The following is a 20,012-nucleotide window of genomic DNA, read 5'->3' as shown; positions in this document are numbered from 1 at the left end:
GTACAAAAATAAATTACATACACATAGTTCCCTTTATTATATTAAATAAAGCAAGAACAAAGATTGGTACAGAATAATATGAATTCATTTTATTTTATTAGGTTCTAATCAGCTTCTTATAACCTAAAATATTTGAAAATCAACGTTACTACAGATATTGACATACATAAGAAGGTAATTAAGGATGTAGCAAAAATTCCGATAGAGTTAATGAGGTCACAAAAAATTTTGTTTCTAATAAACAAAGTTTGGGTGGGAAAGTTCCAGAACATTGAAATAGTGATTAGAACTCATGGAGTTAACAAACATTAGATGATTGTGTAATGAAGTAATTTAACCGTCAAATAGGAAAATTAGCTTTTATTATAATCAAAATTATCAATCACTTCAACAGAATGAGTTTTCATTAGGAATTTAAGTTGTTCGATTTTATAGATAAATGATCTATTTTGATATTTTTCTATAATAATCGTTGACGAAAATACACTTTAATTGTAAATATACATAATTTAAGCTATTTTCAGTTAGTTATTCTTTCAATCAGTTGGATTGTAGTTTCGGTTACTATGTTAAGCTCATATAACTTGTTCTAGCTTCTGGACAGACCGACTTATCCATTCCTCTTGAGTCAAGTTTTAACTTCGTTGATTATTGACTTATCAACCTTGACTGCTTTTATATGAACGTATACGTGTGTACACTTCTTATCTTATTCATCACATGTCTATAGCTTATTTTTGTGTTTATAAATATTGACTAATGCTTGATTAAATAGAATTGGCTTACATGGCTTCTCCATTGCGCGTTATTTCGCTTCGCTCTCTTTTCTTCGCTTCATTTCCCTGATCGTTTGTCTGGATCAATGATTATATGAAATATATGTATTCGAAATGCATTCTCGGATTTGACTTATTGAATTCCGTTATTCACTAACGTGGATTAAGTCAATAAAGATATACAATGATTGACGATATATATATTTCGACAGCACCCATTCATATGACATAACCGGAGCCAGATATAAGGCCACTCTAAAGGATAAAACGTAGAACCTGACTATTATGGTAATATGTATATATGAATTACTCGCTTGAAAAAACAAGTTGTTTATTATATCTCAGACCATTGCTTGCCTTCAGAAAAACTCAACGTAAAATTCATTCTTTTCTGGAATAATAAACGAGACATAGTAGATTCATTTATATCAAGACAGTTAATAGGATGAGAATAATGTAGGGATACCTATTGAATATTACTGACTTCTAACTACAGAAAGTATTAAAATGAATTGGATTGAGAAATCTGATTTAAATGAATACACTCTTCATTTAAATGGAATCCAATTACTTAGAATATAACATTCAGTAAATTAAATGTTAGTCGACTGGACCAATTAACCAACGATTTGATCAGCAGAAATTCGTTAAAATACTCTTAAGGAAATAGATACTATCATTTATTTTGAGTATGAGCTGAACCGGACAATGATATTATTAGAAACCCTCTGTCAAGTCTACATAGATAAACTATGTCATTGGCTAGATCTTGAATTAGTTTCTCGAGGGAAAACACAACACCGTACCCTAGTTTCTCAAATATGATTTCATTCTGTAAAGTTATTGGAGGTAGTTGACATAAACCCCTGATATTGGAACTCGTCAGCAAGATTTGATGAAACTAATACTCCAAATCAGCACTGAAAAATTGACATACATGACACTGGTCACAGCTATATTGTCAAACAACGGTAAATCTAATCTTTGTCTATCGGTAAAAGAATTACGTTGAGCAATCCAGACGTAAAGTCATTCAGCTTGATAGTAACGCAATATAATTATATTAAGAGGTTTCGAACTACAGTCAAAAGTGCTGCGTAATCGTGGTTGTTATCTTTGACTTCTGATCAGTATGTCATGATCAAGTGTTATGTGTAATAGTGCTACTTCAAGATTTTCAGTTAATTATAGATCTAATCAAATTCAATTTAAATTCCAATAAGACAGAGTAAGAAGATACTGAATATTAAGGATGTGCTTGAAGGGGACTTTCGTAAATTCCATTCAATTATCTAATTTCCAGTGTTATTATTAATAATACCTATATTATTGTACCATTAATAATTGTATTTACCTTTCTCATTCCTGCCAGTCTGGAATTAAGTTGGATTACTCTTGGCTTTGATCATAAAGTGTATACAATCTGTCCAGAAAGAGGTATTCTGACATTAACCGTGATACGAAAAGGTACAAATCAGGCGTTACAATCAACTTTAACTGATGTCTACGTTGGACTATCATCTGATACAGCGATTGAAGGGAAAGATTTCAGTCTACATTCACAAAAACTAGTCGTTTTTCATAAAGGTATTTATATGCATAAATATGAAAATGAGTAGCATATATAATTTGAACTCAATTTTCATTTTCCACCTATATTCATAATTTTGATGTATTTAATTAATGGTTTATGGTTCCAAGTGAATGTGAAGATAATGACTATCATTAAAAATTGATGAGAACCGTAAACATTGAATCACAATCATCATCTTAATCTTGTTCAATGTATATAACTTATCTCTGAATTGTGAATGTTCTCTACCTTTATTTACATGATTTTTGATATAATATCCATTTCTATGATTCCATACACATGATTCAAAGTTATGTATGGTTTCCATGTGAAAGGGACGTACAGTAGGAATTGAGAGAAAAAAGCCTTATCATACCAATAATAAGAATAGTTTATTTAAATTATGTATAATAAAAAGACTGTTAACTTGAATATACATGATAATTATCAAATGGGAAAGAGTATATAAATACGAATTCCACGAGATCACTTAAAAATGATCCCGTATGACTGATCAATTCTGAAAAAAAAGAACAATATTCATTACAAAGTAAATTAATTTAAAGTATGAGTAAACATTTGGAGAGCATTATGGCTTTTTTGTTGTTGTTTGAAACATCTGAATTCTTCATGTCACTTTTTTTACTATCCAAACTTTTTTCATCGGATTATATTCCTTGAATAACATCATCAAACTCTAATCTTTCTGAATATTGTTTATACTTTTACTACCTCTACCACGATGGGGTTCGGATCGACAGTTGTATCTCTGTGCTAATGTGGTATGGCAACTTGAACGGGTGTACGTACGTACATACGTACGAAGTTCTACGTTGTTGCTGACTGACTAAAACATCTCATTATTATTGGCTCTGATATTATGACAAAATATTTTTGATACACTAGTAACAGATGAACTGAACTAAACACAAATAAATGTTAAATATGACTGTTCATTTAACGTTAGGTCAAATATTGAGATTTTAATAGTTATATGAAGCATGTTCATATTAAATTAATGATTGAAATTTTATGAATTCAAACTTTATTTACATGTTGTTATGTTATGATCTTAGGATAAGACTAATTAATTTGTATTCTACAGGTGGTAGGCTAATTTAAGGTTGAATGATTAGTTAAGTGGACCTTTTACAAATTACTTTTCAGCTCAATTATCTTATCCTTAGACGAATTTCGGGATTCAAGTTTATCTACAGATCGTATATATATGAAATATAGCTTGGTTCCATTAGGGTAAAGCGGAATCTTATTCACTCTTTATGTTACCGAATACATTAGATATGTAGTACTGAATGTATTGACGAAAAACTCGCATTCGTCAGGAAAACTTTGGCTGAAAACGGCTATCTAAGACGCTTTATAGAGAAGATGAAAAAAAAGTAGGGACAAGAAATCCGCTAACTCCGTTTCAAAGAAATACCTTTATGTGAATCTGGAGTTTAAAAGTGACTCAACTACTGATATAATTTAAAATCGGTTAACGGCAATGATAAAAAGAACGTTCTGTGTAGAAAAGCTGCAAATAACGTTCACTTGTAGGAACCTGTTTTCTGTATCTGTAATATATATAATTCGTCCAAATAGACCTAGATTTATTCATATCCAACTCCTTAAAACAACAGAAGTTCTTGCCATGTATTAGTTGAAGTCAAAACTGTGCATGCAAAAATAACTACGTCTTATCGTTATCGTTACCTTGACCTTAAACTAATATTGTTACCATTATTGTTTTTATTATTATTTCAATTCGTATTTGAAAATATCCCCCTCTTTCTTTAATTATGTTTCATATCCTCATGATTTGATTCATAATTTATTTTGCAGATCACTTCATTTCATCTTTGCCCCTCTATTACGTTTAATTATTTTAACAAAATCATTATAATAGTTGAATTCATGAGTCAATTGAAGCTAGGCCACCATGGAAAACCTGGAAGCACTGAAGGCCATGGAGCAATTTCGTGAATTGGTTGAAGTTAGACGTTAACAGCGTTGGATGCCAGCTCAATGGTCTAGAGGTTAAATGTTTGCTCTCGAGACCGACAGATCATGGGCTCGAATCCTGTGGGCGTGATTGTGGATGTGCACTGTTGAGGAGTTCCATACTGGGACGAGACAGCCGCCTAGTGCTTCCAGGGTTTCTATGGTGATATATATATTTATTATTTTAACGTTCCAAATGTTGATAACATTATTCCTTTTATTCAGGTGAAGTAAAAAAAGACGTATTAATAAGTTTCCATCCAACCACAAGAGATTTCAACCATCAGAACTTACGATTTTATGTTGATCTTAAATCACCAACAGGAGCTATTCTAGATCGAAAATATAAAGCTGAAGTTGTTGTAACTAGTAAGTTTATATATATATATATATATATATATATATATATATATATATATATATATATATATATATATATATATATATACGAAATTTTAGTACATTCTATAGTCCTGAAGAAATAGTTCTAACCAGATTTATTTTTCATTAGAAATATTAATCGAGTTTCAAGTTATATTTTAAGACTAGAAACTTCTGCCCAACAACAGAATTGTTTACATTTAAATCTATTCAAATAGATTACATAACATTAATTATTCATCTGTTACATAATATAAACATTTAGACAAATCATAGAAATGATTGTAATGATAAGTTTCTCTATGATAAAATATTACTCATTGATACTATAAACAAGACAATATTTTAATTAAGAAAAATTAGTTCAGCGAAGAGTTTTCTTTTCGGCGAATTCATTTTCAAAGCTGTACAATCGCAAATATATATACTTATTTTAACAGGATGATGATAATAATACTAATAATAAACTTATATTAGGCATGTTGATAGTTCCTTCAAATAAATGAATTATTACGGCGGTGCACTTGCAATGTACAGTTTACGTTCAACGACGTAACTTATAGACAGAAGGACGGCATAGCAATGGAATCCCCTCTTTGTCCATTACATACAGTTTGCTTCATGGCCAGTTTAGAAAAAAATCAACTCAAAGCGACTGTAGAAAAACTTCACTTGTATAAGGGATAAGTAGATGATTCTTTATCGTTTGTGACAACAAATATGACTTGAGTCATCTTCTGAAGATATTTAATAATTGCCATCCAACAATAAAATTCAGCTTAGAAGTTGAAAATGGATATCCTTCGATATTCATTGATAAGAATATGAAGCCGAAAACGCCAAAAACACAGATAACTACAGTAGAAAATAAAACTTTGTACATGAACCTCGAATTCAAGGGTGACAGAGCCACACACACACACTAGAAAAGAAAATTTCCAAATCTTAAAATAAAACATTCCCTGCAGCAACATTGCGAACAGTAGCACACACCACAATACTTTGACTGGTCTTTTGACATTAATTTCTAAACATGATAACATGAAGAAATATGTTTTAGTCTGATTGACACTGAGTAATTTAAATCACAAACAGTTAATTACAATAAACTAATCGAATCTAATTCACAAATATCAAAACTTATTTTTACTTTATTTTGAAAGTGATTAACAAAAGGGATACAGAATTGTTTAGACCATATTTGTATTAAATGCCTGGTAACTTTGAAACAGTATTAGTAAGAACTCAGTGTTATATGATGTTAATTAGGAATTAGTGGAGAAAAAATTTCTCTATTCATTCTATTCCTATTATTAGCAAATATTTTCAAGTTAGTACTAATCAACTAGAACCTAGGTGATTAGATTTTCAACTTACATTAATTAATTCATGATGATTAATCAATATGATATAATCTATGGAAAATTAGTAATTACAACAGGAAACTGTACGCAAAGATGGATAGTGACTAGCAGTGGAACTCAGGATGTGCGTTTCGCCCTATTTGGGACTCGTCAACTGGATGTATCTGCGTCCCAGAGTTGATGTTTACTCCAGGACTCGAACCCAGTGCCGTTCGCTTCAAACGCCATCGCGTTATCCACCAGCTTGTGCAATGAGGGGAAGTTTAAATTCAATTGATGTTGTTTTACTTGTATCTTACCACTGATATTTAGGACTGAAATTGATCAGCCTCTAGTTGGCATATGTGCATCCTGTGAGGATTGCCTCGATATAGCCATCTTTGCTTATGATGCTTGAGACTTAAGGATATATCGAGACAATCCTCACAGTATGCACATATGCCAACATGAGACCGATTAATTGCAGCCCTAAATAACAATGGTAAGATACAAGTAAAACAACATCAGGTGAAGTGAACTGTACGATTCACAAAAGATAAAAAGATAAAACTGATGGTATTAGTAGGTTTTATTTATTCTCCAGAAAAAAAACCAATGACAATCATTTCATCAAAATATACTTCTTTATACATTGATATTACATTCGATGACTGATTAACGAATATGACATGTAACCAATACAGGGTAAACAGAAAAATGAATATTACACATAATTAACGCAAAATGAATATACCACTTCAAACTGAACAAGATTTACAATGAATGCAAGGTTTATTGTACTTAGGAAAGATTACTCTGACTTAAAATGACTGTTATGTAATTATTCTTTCTTAAAATGTGATTATATGTTATGAGTGGTTAAAGAAAATCAATTTCGTACTTCACGCAAACTCCAATCAATTTAAGCAGTGCTTATCAGATCACTTCGGTAAGTTACTTACTGTCTTAATGTTAACTTTATCAGTCATGGCTGCTTACTAAAATTACACAAAAATTAACATCAAAGTAGATGACTATTGTTATTAGTTGAGTAACATGACGTTTGTATATTTATTGAAAAACATTCTTAGTATGCACTGACATTTCAGTCTGCAGAATCAAGTTAGGGTAAGATAATTATTCAACAGACCCCAATCCTGTTTGGGCTTCCAGTTTTCTCTTTTAACCATTACCAGATTGTGATTTTTAGAAAATCATCTTGAAACTTTACCAACACCTATCTTTATTGTATTAATTCGTCCATTTTTTATTCATGTATATACTGTCTGTTCATTTTATTCGTTAAACTGTTATTTATCATTATTTAGACAACCATGGAAAGTGTCAATCAAAATCCTACTTTACACCGATAAAACTAGGAAACGAAACAACTAAAACAGCGAATGTAAGTAAATAGTGTTTGTGTACCTTTACATAATATATCGAGATGGTACTGTACTATGATATTTGTAAGCAGTTAGTAATGAAACCAAACATTTTCTTAAATTTATTATCTAAATAGTATACAAATTAAGACTAACGCATACTAAATAAATAAACTGAAGAATGCTAAAGTTAACAATTTCTCAGTAAACTATTGACATTTAACAGATCTCTGTAATTGTAGTACAGTAAACGAATGTAACTCTACGTCTTAAATACCATATGTGGGATAATTCAAACCCTTACTTACAATAATCGGGTAGCCCGATTTGCAAAAGGCTATAGAGTAGTGTGAGGTGGTATTGTTCTGTGATAGATTTAAAAAGACGTGTATGTTATATATATGTGCCCAACTCCTTAATGGACCCGATCAATAACAACATAAACACTACACCCTTCGAACAAGTTCGGACGGTTATCCAGACTCATTAGTTTAACGAATAATACATTGAACGTTTTAAGAGGAAAGTAGAGTTTTGAGTTTCAATGTGAATATCGACGCTAGGATGTAGCAAATACATCCAGTTGATGAGTGTCAAATAAGATGATACGCGCATGCGCAACCCATCTATTTTATGTGATTGTACATTTGAAAACGACCCACTAAAGAACTATACCGAGAAAAAAAGATTTTGACTGGTTAAATTGATTTTTCTACACTTTATAAGACTATTTTTGTTGAATGATTAAATTATCAAGTATAAGTCGTAATGTGTGCCACCAAGATTCATAAACCTTGCAATTTGGATTTCAATCGAAAATCCCGAAATTATCTTACATCTAGATCTCAAATGAGAAGACAACCATATGAAGTTTAACCAATCGGTATGATTATGAATAGGAATTTGATTTAAACCTTTATCTCAACAGTTGAGATCATGAGTCAATTGAAGCTAGACCACGATGGAAAACCTGGAAGTACTGGACGGCCATTTCGCGCCTGGCGCGAGACTGATAGATCCCAGGTTCGAGTCCCGCGAGGCGGGGTCGTGGATGAGTACTGCTGAGGAGTCCCACAATAGGACGAGACGGCCGTCCAGTGCTTCCAGGTTTTCCATGGTGGTCTAGCTTCAATTGACTCATGATCTCAACTGTTGAAATTACTGCAATCTCCACAAAACCCCTTCTGATATTAAATCTTTATATTCCAAAAACAAAAATATTATTTATTCTGTAAAAATTATAGTGCAACTGTTTGATTACAATCAGAAAGAACTCCCTGAACTTCTTCTATAGATTTTGATTATGGCTATCAATGAAATCCATTATCTGCATCAAATTGTATTTGAGATACATTAATGTGATGTATCTGCATCCCGTTATTAACGTTTATACCGTGTATCCAACCTAGTGTCTTTCAACTAAATGCGTTATCTACAAATCTACTGAGTTCAAGTGGTCTCTAACTTGTTAAACGAGTATAAATGTCTCAAAAAAAATCATTTTCCCATTGTCGATATTGTGAACTATTGATCAGTCTCTATTAATATAGGTGATTAGGATGAAAATCCAGTTCTTAATATTAACGACGGGAAAACGTGAAAACCCTTACAATGAATAAATTGAATAGTTTAAAGATGATTTTCATCACTAACTGATATCAACTGAAAAACTATTCTAAACCAGAGAGCATTAAACAATTATTTCATTCTAGTTTACAACTACTCGAGAATCAACACTTACAACTGTACACAAAACTAAATACAGAAACTTCCTGTTTCGCTATATGCGGAAAACCACAGTTTAAACTCAGCGACTTAAATTCTCAACTACGAACGATATGATTCCCTTACTCAATGTAAATTACATAAGTAAAATCAAAAGCTTTTACAAACAACTGAACAGCTGTATAAAAAAACTTGCCACACTCACAAATATTCATGCATCTAATCCTGTGTTACTAGTATATTTGTTACTCTCGTCTTTTAAGATAAATTTATTGGAATATTATTGCGTATCATTTCTCTATAACCGAACTGCAATACAGATTTCCACTCGGAGATACTTGAATTTTTTAAGTTAAACTCTCAATTTGTTAGTATATAAGCCGCTTAGTCTTCTAAAAAAAATTATCACAATACTAATGCCCCCGTGGTTACGTCACTGGTGGCAAAACTAGATGACAAGGGTTTTTATGACATTTTAGGTGGAAAATAGCCTGCTTAAAACTTTATATATGCCTTTTCGAACGATTGCATACATCGTACGTACAGGTCTCTTTTTCGACTGCCCATGTCTAACCCACTTGTTTTCCGTACATCACGGACTGACTTTACTTAAACAACCACAAAACGACCAGAATAAACTTGAAAACTGTTTAGTCTTAGTATGCAAACTACAGTGAATCGAGGCCTTGACCTGAAACTTATTGGTTGTAAGCCGATCACTTTAGCATATATATAAACTATATCAACCCGTTTTGTTGGCACTATTAAACCACCTTTCGTTTATTTTATCTTCCTCTCAAGAATCCAGTAAAACGAGATCTTACAAGTATCATTCATTCCAATCTGGATAAAACGCCTAACAATCCTATTTATTTATCTGATGCACAAATGAATAGTGATAATCACGACGAAGATTATTATTTGAAAGACTTTAATTGGCAATCAAATCAACAATACAGAATGGAAAGTGATCCAATCAAAAATCATATTAGTTTAACCGAATGGCTTGCAACAAATGATTTACCAGATTCTAAAACGTTAAGTGCATCCTATGAAAACTATATGCACTCAAATAAACATATAATGCATTGTTTAAATGGTCAGTAAATTTTATTACTGTTCTTTAGTGAGTAGTATAAATTTAGTTCAGTAAATTAACGCCCCTTCTTCCAGCCTACCCCACGGTTTTGGACTACCTGTTTGGTGTAATTGTAAGGTTAACATAATCTATTGATATATTTAGGCGAAATGTAACTGCTTCAAAATAAATTTATACTGTTGTGGAAATTATTTGATTTATCCCACCTGATAATCTTGACTGAATAATTGATCAGTCTCAGTTGATACACGTGTATTGTGTTCGGATTGCCTCAAAATAGCCACTTTCCGACCAAAGAGTACTAGCTTCAATCACCAACGTGAACATTAACACGGATCCAGGTACATCCAGCTAGAGTCCCAAACAAGATAAGACGCACGTTCTAGATATCATTGCTAGCTGTAATTCATCTAATCTATAAAATATTCGAATGTTGTTATTGGACCTTATTGTGAAAGAAAAACATGCTTTCATCAAATAAAATCTTAGCTGTACGCCGACGTCAAATTTTGAGCGACTTTACATTGTTGATTCGTGTTAGCATTGGGCTTTCATCAGAAAATACCGCCTAAACTAAACCAGTTTCGAATGAATAAATGCATGAATCATACCAGTGAACTGTTGGGTCAGCTTATTAAACTTCTACTGATCCTACTAATTGTTGAGTAACTCAAAAAATCAAGTTTTAAAGTATCTTGATTCGAAATATTCTATCAGAATAATTGATTCTATGGTTCTATTTTTCATTAATACATACGTAACATAGGATGGAAATTTTATCAACATCGTTGTTATCGACTATATGAAAATAAGAAAATAACTTGGGAAGAAGCACGAAATTATTGTGAACTACAAGACGGATTTCTGACTAGTATTACAGATGAGACAAATTTGAAATGGTTAGCTCAAATATTTCAAATACGCAAACCATTTTGGATAGGTAAGTTTTGCTATGGCGTTATTTGAGGAAAGACTGAAATGTATAATTAAATGTTTTTTCGGTAATTTAACACAAATTCCATATGCGAATTGAATCAGTAATATATCCAAAACTATTCTTAAGTTAGATTCATGGGAGCATTGAAGTTATGCAGTACAGCAGTCGTTAAAACATCAAGAGGCTATCAAGATTTTATTTAAATCTTTTCATCAACTAAGAACATCAGCTGGGATTTCATTGAACACAAGGAACCGATAGACAGATGTTTCGCCCCTGTACGAAACCCGTCAGCAGCGAGTAGTTTGTAGGGTTTCAACTATGTTTCAAATGAAACAGTTTCCTGTCAAGGAGACTAAGTGATAGTCACAGTACATCCTGAACTGACCTAAGTTGAAGGTGTGGACTATGTTTCCAATTCAGTAATCTAAATGTGATGGGCTAGCTTCAAGAACTGAAGCTTATGAGTTCAATCACTTGCAAGGTTATAGATGCACAATGCTGAAAAGTCATATCCTATGAATAAACAGTCAGTAAACACTCGTTTTCAACGATTTCTCGAGCAACCGTAATTCGAGACAAAAGCCACCTACGAAGAAATTTATCCCTAATAAAACTCGATAAAAATTATATTCAATTTGATTGGAGTGATCTATTCTAACCACGTTCCACCTACTTCTGAGGTCTGAGGAACCAAATAGGACCACTAGACCTCGAACAAAATAGTGGAAGTTCAAACCCTAAAATATGAAACTGTACTCGGCAAATAAACTAAATGACTAGTAAATTTAGACAAGACATGAATCGAATTTAGTACAAACTTCAAATAAGTTACCCAGTTGAATGATGATTACAATGTAAAGCAAATGACAATGGTTTTCCATTTTAAATTTTCTAATCCGTATTTATACGATGTATATATAAAAACATGCAATAAAATACTAGTGAGATCAAATCTAAACTACAAGCTTTTTTTCTTAATTATAGGTCTTCATCAAACACAACCACGCGGACCATGGGTTTGGCATAATTTCGAACATGTTGGTTTTACAAAATGGGATAAAGGACACCCTGTCAATACGAAATGGCGATCACCAACTAATAAACAGATAAAACGTAAATACTACCTGTCACAAAAACAAAAACATTACAGAGGACCTAAAGCTTGTGTACTCGTAACCCCTAATTTATATTGGCAAAATCGACTTTGCAACCGAATAATTACAAAAGTGAATTTTATATGTATGAGGAATCCCGAAATATTCTAAGAGATAAGAAAACAACTATGATGCTGATAGAATTACTTGATTAACGAAACGGTCATTTCTTTCCATTTGTTTACGCAGACAAACACCCTTTCAGTCTTTTCCTCTTTATTTCTTCTGATATATATCTCTCTATTGGTTATAATTAATTTACAAAACAAAATATGCTTCAACATCACCAATATAATGAGATTCACAGGAAGTATATCACAGTATATATGTATATAAACTTCACTAATATTATTAATATTGATGCTACTTATTATTCAAAAAAGAATTAGTAGCAACTGATCATAGTTAGTTTAACTATTTACATAAACCTATAATCCACTAACATACCTTTACAAAAATACATTCACAGGAATACTAACGCTAGTACAAATAAAAGACGCACAAGTTAAAACTGATACAGTCTGACTTCAAAAAATATCCGGCTTCCTTTCTACTTCCTTAGGAATCATATGCATGTTGTACTCTTTTTTCTACTTCGCAGCGAAACAAAACTGTAACTCTCCACATTTTTACTCACAAATTGTAAACTTTGTGCTATATATCTAACGTTCCGATATAGTTGATTTATGTTTACGATTAGAAAACATATGTACGAATTGATAGGTAACAGTTTTGTGTTTTGAAAATCTTTAAGGATTCAATCAACTTCTAAGAACACATCTAAATGCGGTGATCTCTAAGTAGCGAGCAGTAATAAGCTTCTGATTCTTTACAGTTTGCTCTTTATTTTTTGTAACCTACAGGTTGGTCAAATTTAATGAGTGGATTTCGATATTATCTTTTTCCGAATGGCATTTAAAACTGAGAACTTTACCCAACTTTAAGAAAGACAATTCAACGTTTGACTTCCGACCGACCTACAAATACATCTAAAGTTTGGCTGAAATAACCATTGAAAGAGGGCCAGTTGATAAGTGGAACTTGAAAAACTCGTAAAATTGATACTAATACCACTATTTCATTAAAAGCTTCAATATCTGATATTTGGGCGTGGCACAGTATAAGCTTGCATCTGCATAGTTTTTATTAATAATTATGTGAATAGTTTGACCCATTTATTGCAGCACAGGTCTCATCAGCTAGTACAGAAAAATAGATAAACTAGCTTACAACTGTAATATGAATTACAGTGAGACTATTGCTTAGTAATTGAAATATCCTAATTCCTGCTAATAGACTGAAGGTTCAAACTCTACTGCTAATCGAGCAGCAGGAAGCTATAACTAGCCACTAAACAAGGCAGTTGTAGGCTGAATATGTTAACCCTGAACCTAGTAAATGATTTTAGTTTATAAAACATGAATTTTCTATGCACCTAGAATGAACCATAACATGCGCTAAGAGAAAGTAACAAAAGTTACATACCGAAAGCGATGGCTTTCGTTGTCCTCAGGATTTGAAAACGTACATGGTATAAAGATTTACTGAATTTCTTGATACACTAGTAGGTTATATGACCATACAATTACCAATGCTGAATACGAGAAACTCTGAATCCACGACAATTCTGCATTCTATACACCAACCAATTCGGTTTTTAGGTGTGACGTGTACATATCGGTGCTGAGTTATGTGAAAATGACTACTACAATTCCTATATAAAAAAAAGTTCATTGTGAGCTAATTTTTCTAAATGACACACAGAAAGATCAAGTGAACGAAAACTGAAGTGCGATGGTTATTTATAGTGGATCCAATAATAGGAATAAAAATTTCCAAAACGAGACAAATCGTAAGTAGGTTCACACCTTAGACAACAATAAATCATCTATACCTAGTCCACATATTCCCACAAATTTTATAGGCTAATAGGTACCAATGCAGAAGGCCAACCGCTTTGTTTGCTGCAATTATTTACAGCACAGAATCGTCTCCCAAGAATACTGAAGTCCATATCCCAATCGAATTGTGACAAGATAGTTTGTTGATATCCCAACCAACATTCTATCTCTTACAGTAAGATAAACTAATCACTCAGTCTGGTGCCATTACTGCATAACTTTGAAACTATTACTATTTTCATAAGTGAAAAGTCTTTCAACGACTAACACCACTAATCAGATTACATAGCAGCTCGCTCGTCCTAGCATTATTATTTCAACACATATTGGTACGATGCACGAAATACGCATGCGCCACACAGATCTCATTTGATGTGTGAGGACTGTGATACTGCCCGAGTGACCAAACCGAAACTCGTCCTAATGCTTAAAACCAGGCACTACACTTCTAATCAGAGATTATCTTTGTTGCTTACTAGCTCAATTCCGACATTTGGTTGGGAATGAAATTATCAGCCAAGTAATTAGCCCTCAAACAGGCATACATATTAAGCATGACAGTGGGACCTAACTGAACTGTTTAAAAGCACCGACAATAATGACCAGTTGCAACTAGTCCCGAAAAGTTTGCCACAACTTGCAGAAATTCGAGACTTTACTAACGAATATACACCACACCGAAGATGAGTATGATAAAAATACTAATGGAACATATACGCGACGTTATTTTCACAAATAATTACTGGTTCAATATAGCGACTCATTTAATTTTTACCATTATCTCAAACCACTTGTATGGAATGCTCTACTTAATAATAGTGTGTGAAGCATCTTTGGATAATGGTACTGCTAGAAAAGTCAGATTGGAAGGCGATGATGGGCTGAGGAATAATATATTTTACCCCCTAACTACCAACAATCAGACGTTATCAGCGATGAGTTTGGTACAAACGAGGATTGAGCTGGATTTCCATAAACACTAGTACAAGACAACTTAAGATGAGTAACAGGTGTGCCGAGATAATACAGCAATAGTAATACGTAAAATTGAAAATTAAGAAGCTGGTCCGAGAAGATTGACAGCAACGCATGACGACAAAACAGAAATAAGTATTTAAAGGACTAAAACGAGTGCATATATTTGCGCCAATGACTGACTAGGTTACCACTCAATGTCTGCAACCACTGATCTCGGTGGAGGTTCGAATACCAACCAAATAGTCTTCACTAATCTAGATACCCTACGCCAAAATCGACTTACTAATAGCTATCCGTAATACTGCCAACGTTATGTCCATTCGAAAGACTATTATAAGTTATTTTAGTATAATAGTGCTAGTTGATAAGGTCCGTTTTTTATGCTACGAGTATTTTTGGTTGACTGCCAAATCAAAGCGTATATAGGCTCGGTAGCAGCCAAAACTTTAATTACAACTCTAGTACTTTGTTTAATATACTGAACTTTTGCCACGATCGAAATGTGTGGCTACAACTCCATATTCGATAAAATAAGAGATCAGACAACATAGACTATATGGTTCCTCAAATATGTAGCTGTGACTACTGAACCTTTTACAACTAATTGAATGGTTAGATATTTAAGTGTAATATTTATCTTCAACTTTTCGGCATTTCCAGATAGGAATTCATGAATCGAGATATCTCCTGAATTATCATTCCTAAGCTGTGACAAGAATGTAGACACTATTACACTGTTATTGTCTGACTGCTATATTGTAGAAAGGTTAACATGTAAGCTGTCGGTAGATATTATACTAAACAGACAGACCAACACTTCACAATAATGCATTATAACAGTCAAAGACCATTTAACAGCTGAGTTGTAAAACTTGATTGTCTCAAGATATTACACCAATGACAAATTTCTACTTTATAATTTATTTACGAAGCCACAATCATGTATCAAGAAAAAACCAAGGAATCTGATCATTATAAAAGCCTTAATACCCATCTACTCGTAGCACGAACATATACAGAAGCTACATGTTGTGAGCAGTAGTTTAGGTAAACTAAACGGATGAGCATATACACCAACGACCTGATAAGCTATGTGATCATCGAAACATGTATAAACGGATTTACGCTTACACTAACTGGTCAACAAGGATTCAATAGTTTAACACCCAAATTACAAGCTAATTTTAGGAATTGCCACGACAAATAAGAACCAGATAACAAATACCAGAATTTCCTCTTTAAATTATTTGTTTAACAAAATACCATCAAACTTTGTTTGGAACCATTTCATAGCTTCTTCCTTCTGGACATGATGACTATTGCCAACCCGGCTTTGACAACGACGTCTAGTTCAAAAATTTAGTAACTGAAGGTACAATTACCGATATCTAACGCGCATCCCAGGTCTGCCCAAAATGACGTAGAAGTTCATTCCATAAATCCCAATAGCCGGATCGTATTTTAATCCAAGATCAATATGTTCGGTCAATCCAAAGCCGAAGTTTCCGGTTTTACTGAAGCATGATTTAGGAAGCTCGTATTCCTTCACCTTTAGACCCTTTTCCAAAATTTCTGAAAAATTAGGGATTAAACTGCCGTACCCTCTGCTTTTGGACCCCTCACAGTACAGTGGACAGCAATTTTTTCATTACGTCTGATCGAAAAACTTCTGATAGTCTTATGTGCTTTACTGAAAACGGGTTGCTGACCAGTCAATTGCTCTAAAACTTTGGCAGCTCGAGTTAGTCTGTCACCGCTTTCCCCAACGCAGATATCAAGGCATAGCTTCTGGATTTTTATTTCTCGCATCGGGTTATTTGTTTTCTCCTTAACTTCTTTTTTTACGACCATTGTGCGCAGATATATGGACTAACCACGCGTGCGTACCAACGCGCCAAAAGTGAAATTACTGAGATTCGAACTTCCGAAGCACTATAACAAAAATATTACTTCATCACAGTTATTCAGATATCATTGCACCCCAATAAATGTACACTTTCAAATGAGAATGAGTAAGGATAGGTCACTGGATGTCATGTGTTGGTCCTCGTTCAATAGTCTCATTTGATTCAATTGTAATCGTAAATGGTTCAAATGGTTCAAATGGTTGTGGACGGAATAGAAGAAGCTTTCGCTTAACAGGCTTCCGTGTCTAGTAGCAGGGGATCACCAAATCCTCCAGGCAGGAACCTAGGTATGTTAACAATAAAAAAGGAAAAGAAATTGGTAAATCATAATGTGATGCTGTCCTTGGTCCTTAAGAATAGGTCAAGTTGCCTCTTGAAGGACTCCTGAGAAGTCGCTTGGACTAGCTCGGCCGGCAGCGAATTCCAGCTTTTGACAACTCTTAAGGAGTAGAAGTTGTGTCTACATTCCGTCTTGCTATGTTGTGTTTCCAGTTTCTGGGTGTTACCCCTTAGATTATTATTCGAACTAAGCTTAAGTAGGTGTTTAAGAGGATGTCCAGAAGTGTTAAGAATACTATAAGCCATTAGTAAATCACCTCTAAGACGCCTATATAAATCCACAAATTAAATAGCTCCGTAAGTCCTTGACATCTGATGCTGAACGCGTTAGTCTTGATGGACTCGCCTAGCTGAAGACTCTCGGCACCAGATCACAGGTTATTACGCCATGCTTTACCTCTCGTAAAACCGCTAGCCAGCTTAGAATAGTCACTTCTCAATATATCGACAGCCTATCAAATATATCTTCGAACCACTTCGCTTCTAACTTCTGATTTCACCGGACTGACAAGTCCTGATTATGAAAAATGTTGCTCATTAAAGTATTGTCAAACTCCGAAAACTTGTGGCGTTTTTGCAACCTTCTTAGGGGTATGTTAACCGAAGCATCTCCAACTACCTACTGAGAGAAAGAGTCCCACATGTTGATTTCTTGACTAGAAACCCGGCATTCAAGCATCAAGTTACTGGTTCTTGGCATGAGAGGTTTCTTGGAATCCCGTCGTCAACCTTTTTCAAAAGAAAAAATGGCTCTTCCCATACAACAGCATCTATGTCCCTAGTATCAACTTAGCCGATGTTGTTTACATTTTCCCAAAAGCTTAAGTACTTCAGATAATAACTATGTTTCTCAGTTATATACTCACGTTTTGACGAAAACATTGAGCTCCCGAGCGACGCGTAACCTAACACCAATAAGTGTGTACCTGCTTCTGCCTTGGTGACCAGCATGTTTCATCATACACCTTATAACCTTTATTAGAGCTTTCTAAATACTCAGTCGTTCTGATAACTTCTTGGGATCTTTCGGAAACTCTGATTGATCTTTTTTTATTTTGAACCACTTTCCATATCTCCGTATCGTTAGCACATAACAAAATCAGAAAGATAACTGACAAATAAGAGGAGTGACGCTAACATCAAAGCAGTATCTCTAATAGTGGTTCTACTAAGTATCACTTGCCAGACAGACAACCATTACTTTTTGTTTACCTTCCGTAAGAAGGTTCGAATGGTTCTGGATAGGAAGTAGGTGGCTTTTGCTCAACAGGTTTCTGTACGTTGTAGTAGTTAATCCCTGACGCCATTTTTGCAGGCATGATCTACAAATTACAACATTTGTTGAGTCACATTGTATTTACCAAGTAGCGTCGTTTAATAGATATGATCAAAAAAGTGAATGACAGTACATTCGTGCAGACGTCTTGGAGCGTTAATGGTTAGGTTTATGCTTTAGTATTACACTGAGTACAGTCTTCAAAATATTTTTCAAGATGGCATCGCGTCCACATTACACTCCAGATCCAATCTCAGCATAATTGTGTTATAATTCTGGTCCTGCTAAGTATCTACGAGATACAACTTTTTAGGTTTATAGTTGTTATGAAGTAGGCATGTAGAGCGCCTGGTGTAAACTATGACCTTGAGAAATAATAGTGAGATACCGTCCTGAGACCTGAAGAATATGCCAATCACGGCTACAGGAAGGCATTTTTGAAGATTATGTCGCGTATCTCTTCCGGAGAGAGGACTAAGTGTAACATTCTTCCAGTCTCTATAACACCATCGTTTGTAAACAGCCTGGAGCAAAAACATAAAGGATTTTCGATGAAATGTTTAAGTTCCACCTATGCGTTTCAGCAGGTCTCGTTGCCTGCATTCATCTGGTTTATTCAATACTTTAAGGAGACTGCGGTCTTACGTGTTCAATATCCAGAAAGAAATTAAAATTATTTGACTTGTCCTTCGGGGGAAGAGTCACATCACCTCAGTCACCATGTAAACCTTACAGAAGAAAGTATATAGACTATAACTAAAGTATTAAAATGAGGGATAAGCTCGTAACCGAACAATCTAACTTAGACTATAGTCATCCATGTAAGTAAAGGTGTTTTAAAAAGGCCAATGGTTCCGAAAATTTTCCCTTTTTTGTATGGTTATACCTAATGCTATACTCAAATTAGAGTTCGTTGTAAGTTTTCACCAATTCATACGAAGATCTCATTAACTGTCCCTCGCATTCTAGTAATATCTTATTATAATCTTTATTTCATTTTGCTTGTGTTGCATTCACAACGTTCATCATTTGTGCCATTTAAGCTTACGTCTAAGCTAACCATTTTTTCATCCACAAAGTAATAGGTCTGTGTTGCATTTATCTAATCTCAAGGCACTCATGTAAGTTGAACGCTAATAGGCTCTTATAGGTTACTAAGTTTACATTTAGTGATAGTTCCAGGTGTAAATATCTATGTTTAAAAGTTCTGTCGATAGTTTTTCACATTATT

At 33.7% G+C, this 20,012-nt stretch overlaps 1 protein-coding gene across 1 annotated transcript in view; it reads left to right on the top strand.

Annotated features, from left to right (window-relative positions):
- MS3_00000605 (uncharacterized protein) overlaps positions 1 to 13,094 on the top strand; it is a 78,072-nt gene extending 64,978 nt beyond the window's left edge. Inside the window, exons 16-21 of the mRNA XM_051208307.1 lie at positions 2,149 to 2,363; positions 4,579 to 4,722; positions 7,406 to 7,482; positions 9,989 to 10,286; positions 11,053 to 11,226; positions 12,211 to 13,094. Coding sequence (XP_051065527.1) covers positions 2,149 to 2,363; positions 4,579 to 4,722; positions 7,406 to 7,482; positions 9,989 to 10,286; positions 11,053 to 11,226; positions 12,211 to 12,491 — 1,189 coding nt within the window. The 3' untranslated portion in view covers positions 12,492 to 13,094. The remainder of the gene's footprint in view (positions 1 to 2,148; positions 2,364 to 4,578; positions 4,723 to 7,405; positions 7,483 to 9,988; positions 10,287 to 11,052; positions 11,227 to 12,210) is intronic.
- Positions 13,095 to 20,012: the final 6,918 nt, after the last annotated feature.

The sequence above is a fragment of the Schistosoma haematobium genome, chromosome 6 (assembly GCF_000699445.3).
Source record: "Schistosoma haematobium chromosome 6, whole genome shotgun sequence".
In the NCBI taxonomy this organism is placed as follows: Eukaryota; Metazoa; Platyhelminthes; class Trematoda; order Strigeidida; family Schistosomatidae; genus Schistosoma; species Schistosoma haematobium.
This window is presented reverse-complemented; position numbering and strand designations above follow the sequence as displayed.